General features: G+C 29.0%; 1 protein-coding gene across 7 annotated transcripts; it reads left to right on the forward strand.

The window, feature by feature from the left end:
• The first annotated feature begins 8007 nt into the window (after window positions 1-8007).
• On the forward strand, window positions 8008-11762 carry LOC122849143. 7 transcript variants are annotated; one of them, XM_044147751.1, is made up of 4 exons: window positions 8586-10088; window positions 10172-11025; window positions 11099-11261; window positions 11352-11762. In XM_044147751.1, the coding sequence occupies exons 2-4, from the start codon at window positions 10837-10839 to the stop codon at window positions 11498-11500; spliced, it is 501 nt and encodes a 166-aa protein (XP_044003686.1). In that variant the 5' UTR covers window positions 8586-10088; window positions 10172-10836; the 3' UTR covers window positions 11501-11762. The 7 variants fall into 7 exon arrangements, 4 of the variants coding, with proteins under 4 accessions (XP_044003686.1, XP_044003688.1, XP_044003690.1 ...); XM_044147753.1 differs by having other exon boundaries at window positions 8586-9754; window positions 9968-11025; XM_044147755.1 differs by having other exon boundaries at window positions 8586-10592; window positions 10847-11025; window positions 11352-11684.
• Window positions 11763-14808: the final 3046 nt, after the last annotated feature.

Here is a 14808-nt window from a genome sequence, read left to right on the forward strand (position 1 = left end):
ATTCGGGGGTGTTCGGGGATGCGTTTGCTCCCTTAAATGTTACCCTTATGATTCATAAGATGGAGCTAGGGGTATCCAAATGGACCCTGAATATATAATTTTATAAAATACAATTTATATGAAATAAAAAAAAGTTCTGCGCTTACCGCAGGACATTACACTATGATTGACAAAAATATTTGGATAATAATTATCAATAATTTTCCAACCTTGCAACAACACATCCAGCTGCACCACCTCCAATAATAATATAATAATATAAGAATTTAATAACTCATAACTTTTAACAATATTAGTTCGCTTGCTTTTATCAACCATTTCATGTCAATAAATTTAATTTTTGATATGGCAATCTATCTGATTCATAAGGTTTTGATTTTTCATGACAAAAACAATAGCGATTATCTGGTAATGTTGAATGATCGCACTCTTTATTTCAGCATTTTCGTTTTGCTTTATTTTCGTAATTTTCATGTCATAGCCAGATGGCTTAATTATGGAACACATGGTACATGATGCACTATAGTCCTGATGTTCATCACAATAAACACAAATTATATTTTCAAAGCTATACCTTGATTATTTATCTTGTTACAACAACAATTAAGATTATTATTTTTCAAACGATTATCATCTTGTAAAGTATAATCTCCAGTATTCAATTTGAAATTTAATTGAAATTCCTAGATTTTTAACAACATTGATGGTGATTTTACAGACAATTTTTTTTTTTAATTTTCACATGATTTTTTTTTATTGAGTTGTTTAGTATTTTTTTTTCCTCATTATTTTCTTTATTATTGTTATATTCGAATTTGATTAATTATTTGGATTTTTCCAACTTTTCAAAATACTACATGCAATTTTCCATGACTATGTTGAAAATGAATCTTTTTCTTTTGTTTCTAAAATTTCTATTTTAAAATCTAATTTACAATTTCTATTTTAAACTCGAATTTAAAATTTATTATTATTTTATTTCATATTTATTAATGACAAAATAAATGGTTGTATATTTCCAACTTGCTCATCAAAAAAAAACAACCAATAAATTTTTAATATCTTCACAAAAAAAAAAAAAAAATAAAAAAAAAAGGAGTCTTTTTTTTTAAGAGAAAAAACAAAACCAAGAGATATTAATTGGAAAATAAAAAAGTATTTCTAAAAATGACTTTTCAGTAGAAAAAAAGGGAAAAAGCTGCATATCGCAATAAAAAAAAATGTTTATAAATAAGTTAGAAAAAATAGTGCAGTACACCAGAAATGGGTATTTTTTTTTTTTTCTTTTCTTTTCTTTTTATTACTTTCCATCAGTACTCTTTTTTTTCAAATAATAAAAAAAAATTGAGGTTTTTAAATTTTACCTTGTGTTATTATGATAAACAAATGTTTCTATTTTATCGTCATCGAAATTTTTAATGAACATAAGTGGCTTTTAAACATGTGTCGAATAACACATGCACCATGAAAAAAACCAGAAACTTAGAAAAAATAACGAAGTTCCCCCGCCGGGAATCGAACCCGGGTCTTTTGCTTTCCGGGCAAACGCCTTGACCACTAGACCACAGGGCTTCTTACTTTTTCTAAGTTTCATCAAATTAACTCCGACGTCCTTCTATGCGTCAATTCTTTTTTTGAAAAAAACCAGAAACTTAGAAAAAATAACGAAGTTCCCCCGCCGGAGTAGTGCAATTTAATTTTATATTATTTTTAAAATAACAATTAAAAAATTGCTAATTTTCCAAAGCGTTTATTCTATTCCGGAATTCTACCTTTTGATAATAAATTCAGGTCGTTGATAAATAATATGGAGGTTTTCAATTCCCTATTTTTATATCCTTTTTCTTTGAAGCAAAATTTATTGTTCATTATTAATTTTTAATATTATTTTTGTATATATATTTCAACATTTATTCTTGAAATATCCATAAAAATTTAATCATATATAATTAATTCATTAAAAAAAATATTGATACTAATGAAATTTCTATATTAAATCATATTCTAATTTAGTTCTATTATACAGTACTGACACGTGTTATAAAAAATTTTTTTCATTACAAGTAATTGTTTTTCATTATAAAAAAATTTGAAAATTGTAAAATTGATAAATTTAATTAAAAAATTGTTTTTATACAGACATTTTGTATTTTTTCAATAAAAAAAAATTCAAATCATTTATATATTTGATATATATATATAGGGCATTCCATGTAACTCACAGGGTTTTTCCCCTCACCCTCCCAGATTCGAAAACAAATATTTTTTTTAAGTTAGTCATCGACTCAGATGTACCTCTGATTTTTTTTTTTATTTTTACCATCATTAACCGCCGAGCTAGAATCAAAAAACACCTCCTTCACAGGAGTAAACTACGATTTCACCATTTTTTTAAATTCTGATTTTTTTACTGTAAATAGTAGAGCACGAGATTAGCTTAATTTCCAATTGGGAATTTTTTCCGTATTTTTCCCGTTATCGTGAGGAAATTTACTATAAGAAACAAAAAAAAAACCTGTTGTTTGGGATATGATCTTGCCTGATTTTAGTAATTTTAACATGGAAAAAGAAGTTTTTTATAATGAACCCATCGATATCCCATGATGAAATTTGAAAATTAAGCTTACCTTGTGCTCTAATTTTTTTTTTTTACTCTTCTCGCGACGCGTAATTATTTTTGCGGGATAAGGGGTGGTTTTTTCGTGAAAATGCCCTGCAACGAAATCAATATACTATAATTAAAGTAAATTTTCCCGTTTTTATTTTTTTTTTCCGTCGATTATTGAGAAAGTTATTCGTGATTTCTCCGACAAAAAATTTTTTTTTTTTACTTTTCTCGCGACGCGTAATTATTTTTGGGGGAAAAGGGGTGGTTATTTCGCGAAAAAAAAATTGTAGTCTATAGTAGACAATATGTAGATTATTATAAACTAAAAAAATTTTTGTGTCTTGCCTAATAAATAATTAATATTTGCATGAACTCAAAAATAATTACGCGTCGCGAAAAGAATAGAAAAAAAAATATTTTTGTCGGAGAAATATCGAATAACTCTTTAAATAATTGACCGAAAAATAAAATAAAAACGGAAAAATTTTCTTTAATTGTAGTACATTAATTTTGATATTTTCACGAAAAAACCACCCCTTTTCCCCAAAAAATGATTACGCGTCGTGAAAAGAGTAAAAAAAAATTTTTTTTGCCAGAGAAATCACGAATAACTTTTTTAATAATCGACGGAAAAAAAAATAAAAACGGGAAAATTTTCTTCAATTGTAGTACATTAATTTTGTTGTAGGGCATTTTCACGAATAAACCACCCCTTTTCCCCCAAAAATAATTACGGGCCGCGAGAAAATAGAAATTTTTTTTAATTAACAATTGCTTTTGTTGTTATTCCGAGCCAACCACGCAAGAATTGAGAGAATTGATTGAAATCGAATTTAAAAGTTTATGCCACTAATACTATTACGGTGCGTGTAAATACAACATCTGTGTGTGCGTCTAGTCGGGTACCGTCGAGTAGCGTCAGGTAACGTCGTGTCAAAATAAAACTATCTTTTTTTTTTATATATCTATCGCGGTCACGCAGGAGAGTTTTGAGTACGGGGACTCGTGAGGAGAAACGCGTTAATCAAAAAATATAAAACTTTAAAAATTAATTACGCGAAAACGGATAGTTAAAAAAAAATGTATGTGTGTTATTGTACGCACAGGGAAGTGAAACTTCTACAGTAATTATAACAAAGAGTGATTGAAGCGTTATTATACTTTAAAATAGCGGTCTTTATCGGTTTTCTTTTGAGTCAACTCATTTGTTCATTTATAAATGAATTCATTGTTAATTATGAATCTCAAAAAATATCTGGAAAAAGAGATTAATTAAAACATTATAAATAAAATATGAATAATAAATTTATATTAATGGAACATGTTTATAGTAATAGAACAGTTTTTTTTCTTTCAATTGAACAGAACCTTTTTTTTTCATCAACATAACTTGGAAATATAATATTAAATAAAAAATAACCGCTAAAAACGAATAATTTTGATTTATTCTGATATTGAATTGTTATTGTTTTTGTTGTTGTTGTTGATGATGATGAAATGAATCATAAATAATTTCGACATCAGACTCGAAAAGATCATACAAATCATAGTTTTGCTGTTGTTATTGTTGTCATTGTTGTTGATGAAGAGTATCATAAATTTTGTTAACAGATCTGGTTAGATCAAGTTTGATCTGGTCAGATAAGATTTGATCTAAGCGCAGATCAAGTTTGATCTGGTCAGATACGATTTGATCTGGGTCCAGATCAAGTTTGATCTAGTCAGATCTGGTCAGATAAGATTTGATCTGTACCCAGATCTGATCAGATCAAATCAAGATCCGAGCCAGATCAAATTAGATAAAATTAGATCTGGCTCAGATCAAATGAGATCTAATTTGATCTGATTTGATCTAACGATTTTTCCCTGGGAATGTAAAGAATTTTCGAAATTGACGTTTTTGTAATGCAGCAAATGTAACACGTCTAATACTACGTGATATTCAGCTCATCTTTATTTTGTTAACACTGTCTTTCATAAACTGATATTGGTATTGTTGATATAACTTCTTGTAGCTCAAGAAGTGGTTAACTTAGATCACGGAATGAACTCATAAGTTTTTCAATCAATTTACGTAATCTTGGCAATCAATATGGATCTGATAGACAATAACCAGCTCATGTATTTTTCCAATGCTGCACGATATTTTTAATGTAAAGCATTGAGTTTTTCTGGTATTGCTAAGGATATTGGTGATGGAAATTGTCCAGTATATTCTTCTGCTTATGTACATCGTTTTCTTATCATCACTAACTTATTGATTAATTTTTTTTTGATGGTTTTAATTTATTTTTCATTAATTGTGACTGAATCTATAATGTTTTAATTAAAATAATTTACATTAAAAAAGAAGTATTGCTTACCTTTGTATTTGTCTGATGTTCAATAAAATAATTCAATATAGTGTAGTCAAGGAAAAAAACAGTAAATAGAAAAAAATAAAAGATAAATATATAATTAAATTAATAAATTAACTATGATTGACTATGTTCATTGCGTTACTTTCGTTGCACCCATCTTTTGTTTTTTTTTCTAACTACCCATTCTAAAGAAGTTTCACTTCAAAAAAACTTGTAAGACTAACCCCCCCTAAAATATTATTCTCTACAACTTTTATTTGGAACATTTTTATCTTATTCTAACAGGTATCGCAGAATCAATAATTTTATTTTTAATTAATTTTTTCTAATCTTTTCCCGAGGGATAGAATTTTTTAAATATTCTTATTGAAATCGGGAGGTCGAAATACCTTTAAAATAATTATTTCGTCAAAATCAGGTAAAATTTTTTAAAATGCCCATTTAAAACAGAACTTGCCTGGATCATTCGTAATTAAAGTTCAAGCCTTCTAACTATTTATTTATTCAACCATCGATATTTTCTGTAATAAAAATTTTTGGAGTTCTTTATAAATATATATTGACCAAATAATTAAATTAGTCTATGATTTAATAATTTTATAAATAATAATAATAGATCCATTGCTTAATATCGTATTTTAAAATTTATAAAAATCTAGAAATCTCATAGAAATCATTTTTATGAATTATTTTTTAGGTTTTTCATTATTAAATATTTGTTTATGAAAAAGTATTGTTTTTTTGAAGGTAAAGCCAACCTTTTGAGTAATAAAGAAGAAAAGCGTCTTAATATGAAGCCCATTTTTTCTGGACGAAATCCACAAGTAGAAAATTATCTCATAGATTTTTTACATTGGACATCAAAATGGAAAGTTCCACCTGGAAGTCATCCAGATTTTTTAGATGGTTTACCAATGACTGTCAGTGCAATTTTAAATTTTTTTTATGTTTTAAAAAAACAATTCGCTGATTTTGAACTTGCCACTGGTTTAATAAATCAAGATAATGTTGAACATCTATTTTCAAAATTTCGACAACGTGGTGGAAACAATGCTAATCCCACTGCTCGAGATATTCGAATTTCTACTGGTCACGTTCTGTCTAATGGTTATACATATAAAAGTGCTGGCTGTAATTCTAAAACAAACCAAAGATTAAAAAATTTAAACAGTATGTAATAAAAAAAAAAAAAAATTCGATGGGGCATTCTGAGTCAATTCAGCTGTTCATCTGCCTGACCCTCTCGGATTGAGTTGAAAATTTTTTTATATGTTGTTTTTGGCTTCTTATGCAGCCTGAATTTTTTCGAAAATTATGTGACGTATTTTAGCCGGTAAAGTAGAGTGTTTTAATGTTAATTCTCTTCTTTCATAAAAAAAGCCCCAATTTAAATACATGAAATTTTTTTCATAAAATAAGGTACTCAATCCACGTGTGTTCGATTAAAAACTAGAGTGGGCCGAGACGTTTTTATGCTTTTTTTTTTTTTTTCAATTTTTTTTAATTCAACCATTTTTCCTATGACCATTTATTAATTTAAATAAATAAAAAGCTATGGGAAAAATATTAGCTAAGGAAAGGATGTTGCCTGCATGTTAATTTCTCTGGCAAAATTAGTTTTGTATAAATTAACATGTAGCAACTTCCTTTCCTTAGCTATCATTTTTACTATAGCTTTTTATTAATTTAAATCACACACTTGTCATAAAATTTTAGAACTTAAAATTTTAAAATTGAATAGAGAAAAAATATTGACAAATTGCTAAGAAAAAAATGTTGCCTACCTGTTAATTTTTTTAGCTAAATTGATTCTTTATAAATCAACAAGTGGCAACATCCTTCCCTTAGCTAATATTTTTCCCATAGCTTTTTATTTATTGAAATAAATAGATGGTCATAGGAAAAATGGTAGCTAAGGAAAGGAAGTTGTCACATGTTAATTTATACGAAATTAATTTCGCCAAAAAAATAAACATGCAGGCAACATCATTTCCTTAGCTTATATTTTTCCCATAGCTTTTTATTAATTTCAATTAATAAATGGTTATAGGAAAAGTGGTAGCTAAAGAAAGGAAGTTGCCACATGTTAATTTATACAAAATTAATTTTGCCAAAGAAATAAACATGCAGCTGTTAATTTCTTTGGCAAAATTAATTTCGTATAAATTAACATGTAGCAACTTCCTATCCTTAGCTACCATTTTTCCTATGACCATTTATTTATTTAAATAAATAGAAAGCTATGGGAAAAATATAAGCTAAGGAAAGGATGTTGCCTGCATGTTAATTTCTTTGGCAAAATTGATTTCGTATAAATTAACATGTGACAACTTCCTTTCCTTAGCTACCATTTTTCCCATAGCTTCTTATTAATTTAAATAAATAAACAGATATGGAAAAAAATATCAGCTAAGGAAAGGATGTTGCCTGCATGTTAATTTCTTTGGCAAAATTGATTTCGTATAAATTAACATGTGCCAACTTCCATTCCTTAGCTACCATTTTTCCTATAGCTCTTATATCAATATAAATAAATAAACAGCTATGGAAAAAGTATTAGCTAAGGAAAGGATGTTGCCTGCATAATAATTTCTCTGGCAAAATTAATTTCGTATAAATTAACATGTGACAACTTCCTTTCCTTAGTTACTATTTTTTTCATAGTTTGTGGGTTGGTATAAGCAGAGTGAATCCACCGAGGTCCTATTAGTCCGACATTTTGTGCTCGCCGTATGAAGTGAGATAAGAAAGTTCCTTCACTTCCGAGGTAAAAATCATGTATGGCTTCACTCTGCACCTGAATTCACAGGGAAAATTTTATACGATTTAGAGGTTCTTTTTGCCACTGATGGCATTTTTAAATTTTTTTTATATAGATTTCATATACAAAAGCTTCATAGGCGCCGCCAGTGGAAGAAAAAAGCCCTAAATTGAAATGTCTTGTGAATTGGACTGCGGGTGCTGCTTATCACTGCTTATATCCACTCTATTCGCGAGATACCGAAAGCGCCGCTCTGTGGTCAAATGTACAAGCCTTATTTCACGACGTTTTTTCTCCCATTCCCAATGTTCATAGTTGACTCTCCTGGTCTCTAGGACTCTAGTCTTCTTGGTTGAATTGTCGATGAATTTATTTATTAGAAAGTTAATACTACGACAAATCGCATTGTTCAACTAATTACAGTATGTCATCTATATCTAATTTTACTTTAGTAGCAGCTAAAGGTAAATTGAAAGAAGAAACAACTATTGTAAATTGACAACACTTATTTATATTAAATATTGATTCAGCTGCCTTAGGTGATATTTTAGATGCCTTTGCTGCCCCAGAAAACGCCAAGAAGTTAGTTGAGGCTAAAGAGAATTCTGGTAACGAAATGCTAAGAATGATGCAGTACGTCTTTCCAATCGTAACAACGATACAGATGAATGTCATCAAAAAATACGGATTTTCAGAAGGTAGAGAAGGAACAGTACAGTTTGCGCAGTTTATTAGAACTCTGGAAAAAGATGATCCTGAAATCGCAAAACTTCACTCACAAGTTCGTTCATACTTTTTACCTTCTGTACTAAAAAATATTGATGAAAAGTGACTTTGAAATAGTTTTTAGAATAAGCTTATATAATAAATTTTAGAAACGAATATTTTACTTATAATATTAGTTTTTTCAAATCATTACTTGTAGATATTTTTTCTAAAATGATATGCCTAAATCGCTATTCATTTCTCTGCCTGCTTATACTGATCCAGTCGTAAAAGGTAACACAAGGACTTCTAAATCTTCGAAGAAATATAAATTATACCTAAATAAAATTAAAAATGCCCGCCCGGTTCTTCCCAAATAAAATTTAAAGACTTTCACACCATTGCAGATCTACTGAAATTTAGTAGTCGTTCTACATAAATGTATGCGCAGTCACAACCTCGTGACTTTATTATAGTAGTTTCATATACAAGAGACAAGAATAGAGCGTGACAAGTGTGATTTTTTTGAAAATCTATGAAAAGTATTTGAATTATATTAAATTAATGTCTTAGAGCTCAAACGCACGACAAGCTAACTTTTGCTTGTAAACATGGCTGACGTAATTCTGAGTGATCTAAGCATGCGCACCACGTAAAATTACTAGAAAAACCACGATGGCTGGGGTCATATTACTAGTTTTATGGGAATTAGGACGGCCATGTTTACAAGTTCGACACAACCAGCAGCATTTTCAGCAGCATTTTCAGCATAGAACCGCTAATTTCACACTAGTTTTTTTTTGATATAGCCAACATTGAAAAAATACAACAACAATGGTTAGCATTGTTAATAAATTTGTTTGTTTATATTTACACATGTATAGTACATATATGTAATGATGGACTGTCAAAATATCAAATTGTCAACAAATAAGAAAGGTTATATTTTTATTTATTTTTTATGTGTTTGTAAGCAAGTTGGTACAGCTGAAACAATTTCAAGAAACGATTAAAACGCCGCCCTATAGCCGTTATATGTGAACTTTTTCTTCTATAGTGCTATGGCATAGAACTTGGTTGGAAAACTATGCTAGTGGCCACATGCCTTAAGCAGAGTGGTGCCAAAGGCGAAAAGCTGCCCAGAACTGACGTATATTATACGGAAACATTTAGTGCCCTCTGTACTAAACATGGCGTCTGGCGGTCTCGTTATGAATATTATTAATATTTGTTATAATAAACAAAGTGACACAGAGAAAAGAAAAGTACAACAGCAGTATAAACAAACTGATTTTCATTAATAAAAAGTGATAGATTATAGTAAGTATATGATTAATTTTATAAATATAGTTTAATCAAAGTATAAGACGTGTAGTAAAATTGAATTTGTTGTTATTATTTAGATTTAATTAAACAAATGAAATTGAGTTTTTTTTTATATTACAAAAATGTTTGTATGTCAATATTTGTTATTTATTAATAAGTTTAGTATTAAGTGGAAACTAATTGATTTATTTTTAATCTACGCAACAGGTATTTAGTAAAACGGGTTATTGTGCTGTACCAGGATGTAAAAATAGCACCAGGTATCAAATAGGTACAAAATGCTGGTCTAGATATTACAAAACTCATCGAGCAATCGTTTATCTGTGAGGTAAAAATATTAATAATTTTTCAAAGCTAATTATATTTGATATTAATTACGGTCTTAAATATATGTTGCTCAATTGCAAATAGATGGCAGAAAGATGTCCTGTTTAGGACAACCCTTGTGGCGACTATAATGCGTCAACTTTAAGTACTACTTTTAACCATATTTTAAAGCACAACTATTTGAACCGATCGAAAAGATGTCCAAAAGTCAGCTATTATTGGCCCACGCTCATTGGTCCATAAAACGTCGACATTATGTTGTTCATGTAGACATGTCTTAAAGTCATCTTTTTGTACAGTCAAAAAGTACTGTAAAAAATAGACTGTTTTATAAACAAAGCTACGGATCCGATCATATATTCATTCAGATGTGCGTCTGTGCAATAGTTTTTTTCTATCATAGATTATTATCCGAATTGTCGTTTATCAATTATAAAAACATTATCTATTAAAAGAAAAAACAACAGTAGTTCTATCTGAGCTCAGGACAAACATAAAAATTCAAGTTAAGTATATATAAATATTTATTTTAATTTTGGATCACAACCTAACCTAAATCTCGTTTATGATTAATACTATTATTTTCACTTATATTTATTAATTTACAACCGTTGAATCAATATGAACAAAATCCAAGTAATAATGAAAATCATGGGCCAAATTGCTGCACTCGTAATACTTTAAAATTTAACATAATTTTTTCGGTTTTTCTCTTTATATTTTAGTAAAACTAATAACTGGGTATTTTTATGTTCAAAGGTTGTCGTCGAATGATTAGGATCAAACTCAATGAAATATTATTAATACTGAGAGATAATCGAAATAATCTTGATGTAGAAAGTCATGCCAAGTTTGAGTTCCAGCAGTGTCAAACAGTTCGAGATTTACAAATACTAAACGAAAGTTTACTTGACTCGAATGATCGTCAAAAACAATTTGTAAGCTATTTTTTTTTACTATTGAGTTATCTATTTGAAAAATTTTCAATGCTGTCCATTTTTATTGTTTCAGGATACTAAAATTGCTAATTTAGGAGGTAAAAGTCTTCAGAAATCCGTTGCACATGCTATGATCACTGTTATGACTGATAATGTTGGTGCAGAGGTAACATGGGCAGGTCTCAAAAAAGATACAGTGGCTATTTCAAAGCTTAAAATTGGAGAGCTTATAATAAGTAATCTATAGCACATTTTATAAATAAATAAATAAATAAATAAATAAATGAGTCAATTAATTAATATTTATCGGATTTTTGTTTTAACAGGTGGTATTATGTTGAATAAACCACAAGCAAGCGAAAATAACGTTCAAGAGCATATGAAGGATTGGATACGTCGGTCAAGTCAACGTGTTTCCGCAGCAAAAAAACGACTTGAAAACAAGAACAATCCCACCAATTTAGTTCGTGATTAAAACAAGTCAAACTACTAAGTCAAGGATTCTAAGTCAATTTTTTGGTTGTGAATAATCCAAAGTGAAAAATTAAAAATGAGCGATAAGAGAAAAAAGTACTTCTTAAAAAATAAATTTATTACTAAATTAAAAGGTTAATACATAAGGAAAAAAAGCAAAGCCATATTATTAAGAATATTATTTAATGTAAGCAACTTTAAAAAAAAAATTTGACTTGTTAAAAGATAAAAATCTAGTTTTCTCGAATAAAATTGTTCAATTATAAAATTAAGTATTTAAACAAAAATAGGCATAAATTCAGTATATTAACTGTGAACAATGTGTAAAAAAATGGATCATGAAGTCGAAACAATAAATATACTGAATTTATTCCTATTTTTGTTTAATAGTTTATTTTCTATTTTCATTGATTTCAAAAAGCAGACCCATTTCGGACCAAAAAAAGCAGTACTTAAAGATGACTGAAAGATATCTTTTTATACACCTTAAATTCAGTTGATAGTTGTCTTTTTTTACTACAAAAAGATGTCATTTAGATGACGTTTAAAAGATTTTTGTTATGTACAAAAAGGCGTACTTTTTGTGTGGACAAAAAGAGAACTTCAAAACGTCCAAAAAAGTGCGACATTAGTCAAGCTTTTTATTCACCTCCATGACACCAATAAGTCATCTTTTTGACGGGCCAAAAAGACGTCGATGGCGCTTTTGCGTCATCTTTTTGTCGTACTTTTAGACGACGCAGTGTTCCTGCCAGTGTTGGGTAATTCGACGATTTTCGGGGTATCATACAATCATACGTATGATACTACATGAAGTGTATGATAGTTGAAAGTGCCCTCTTTTTTTTATAAAATGAAGTAAATGATTAAAATCACTCACACCACTATGTACACACCACTGTACACAGCTGTCAAACTGTTTTTTTTTATTCGACAACGCTAAATAATAATTAAATTCATCAACGTGTATAAAAAATTTTATGAGAAAATAATTCAACAGTTAATATTATGACTACTTTAAAAAATCGGCTAATGAGTTCGTCTTGAATATATTAAAGTATGCCAATATGGAAAAAGATGTCAACTTGGCAAATAGGTTTCCTAGATCAATATAATACGTTCCTCATAAAAAACGACAGGGAAAATATATTTGTGATATTGAGTAATGTTAAATTATCTGTGTGATTATAATCTCGTAATTACTGTAGGTATTTATTTTTTTTTTTTGCAAGCTAATGAAACTTTTTCCTGGCATTCCATGATGTTCCTTAGAACCTGTCAAAACCCTCCTGCCCCACATATCATGTGATGGCCTATTATCTCATTTTTCTCATAATAATTTTTGAGATTATTTAAATAAAATATACACAATCATTAGTCGTTGATTGTGTCCAATAAATATTAATAAATTCATAAAATTACATAAGCTGCAGTCCAATTCACAGGGCATTACAATTTAGGGCTTTTTTCCTCCACTGGCGGCGCTTGTAGAGCTTTTGTATGTGAAATCTATATAAAAAAAATTTTACAAGCGCCATCACCGGCAAAAAAAGCCCTAAATTGTAAAAAATTTGCCCTGTGAATTGGACTGCTGTGTTCGTTCACTTTTCACACCGAGCGTACGCACGGAGCGTTAAGCAAGGAAGCGCTAGAGTCGTGCGGTCATTTAATGAATCTTTAGCAACTAAAATTTACCGACGCATTCGTTATTTTCAGTCATTGTGTTTATTTTGTTAATTTAATAATTTTTTCTAAGACGCAAGAACAAATTACCAATTATTGATGAATAACGAGAACGAAAGAGCTAGAAAAAACAAATAACAATAAATAAATAGTAAATTTTAGTTACTAAAGTTTCTTTAAATGACCGCACGACTCTAGCGCTTCCTTGCATACGCTCCGTGCGTACGCTCGATGTGAATAGTGAACGAACACACCTATATTATGTTGACATATTGCTTTTGGGCGCAAAATATGTGTACAATGGCGGATTAGGCAAAATGGCGTCAGTAAAATAGTTTAAAAAGTGAAATGTAGAGGCGCTTTTAATGTATGATACATGGCGTATGATAATGAAGATGTATGATACTGTATGATACAGTGTATGATACTGCTGTATGATACACCGGTATCATACCTACCCAACACTGGTTCCTGCTTGCCTGCTTGCATAGGAACGAGCAGGAATGAACCGAGCAGAAAAATAATTATAATATTCCTCAAATATTTCTAGAGAAGAACTCCGTCAGCTGTCATACATATAACCAACAAACACAAATATTCGACAGTATTCAACACAATAAATCTATAACATTGTCATTAAAATTACTGCAATGATTATTTATAATAAATAATGAAGTAAATCAAATGTCTGATTAACGTAAAATTCTGAGCAAGACAATAAACATATGATTTAAGTAAACAAACAACAATGTATGACCATGCGGATAAATAGAGTGCTTCAATTATTATTTAACAAAATTTTTTTTATTTCAATTCTATGACAACAATTAAAACTCTTGTAACATTCTTTTTTCATGACAGTTATGTTTTTATTGTTTTGTTTTTTTTTTTTTTTAAAGACCTCACTGACACAGAATCATGTTCAACATATGTTCATTAGTAATTAAAGTTTTATTTTTTCATTTGTTGACACTGAAAAAAGTTCCAAGTTTTGTTGAAATACTAATTGTAAATTACTTAGTTGTTAAAATAAAAAACTATTTCAGATGGTGACGTTTCTATTGATTTTTAAAATCTAAATAGGTATATTTTTAAAACTCGAAACTCTTTGAAATTTCATTTTTACTGACTCAATTGTAAAATCATTAAGGATAGGCTTAAATTGTCATAAATAAATTTTCAATTTTTCAAAGATTTGTTGTTTATCATAATCTTGATATTCATAAAATATTAAAATTTTTGTCAAGTATATTCGTTGAATCAGTTTTTTGTACATCATTGGCACAACTCTAACTACAACGGTACCAGCGTGACCTAATGTGTATTTTTCATTCATATTAGCTTTAGAAGTGTCTTGATTGATAATACAGACTATGGTGATCGCATCAGAAATAAAAGACTTTAAAAAAATCATGCGTGTTATTTTGGCACTTGAAGTACTTCACCATCATGGTGCACTGTGATTTTAACGAGCTACATTTGTAACAATAAATAAATAACAGCGTTTTAATATTAATGTTAGTACAATCAATAAGGACAGTTCTGAAAAGAAAATCTAAAACAAAAGGTTGTGTGTTTGCTTTAATAAAAAATAAGTGTAATATCTACCGAGTATGCTAATAAATG

The sequence above is a fragment of the Aphidius gifuensis genome, linkage group LG2 (genome assembly GCF_014905175.1).
Source record: "Aphidius gifuensis isolate YNYX2018 linkage group LG2, ASM1490517v1, whole genome shotgun sequence".
Classification (NCBI taxonomy): Eukaryota; Metazoa; Arthropoda; class Insecta; order Hymenoptera; family Braconidae; genus Aphidius; species Aphidius gifuensis.

Bases quoted from the DNA above. Each gene is read 5' to 3' on its own strand.
- LOC122849143 (XM_044147751.1), top strand. From the start codon at position 10,837: ATGTTCAAAGGTTGTCGTCGAATGATTAGGATCAAACTCAATGAAATA. The intron at 11,026-11,098 runs GTAAGCTATTTT...TTATTGTTTCAG, and splicing joins ATGATCGTCAAAAACAATTT to GATACTAAAATTGCTAATTT. The intron at 11,262-11,351 runs GTAATCTATAGC...TTGTTTTAACAG, and splicing joins AATTGGAGAGCTTATAATAA to GTGGTATTATGTTGAATAAA.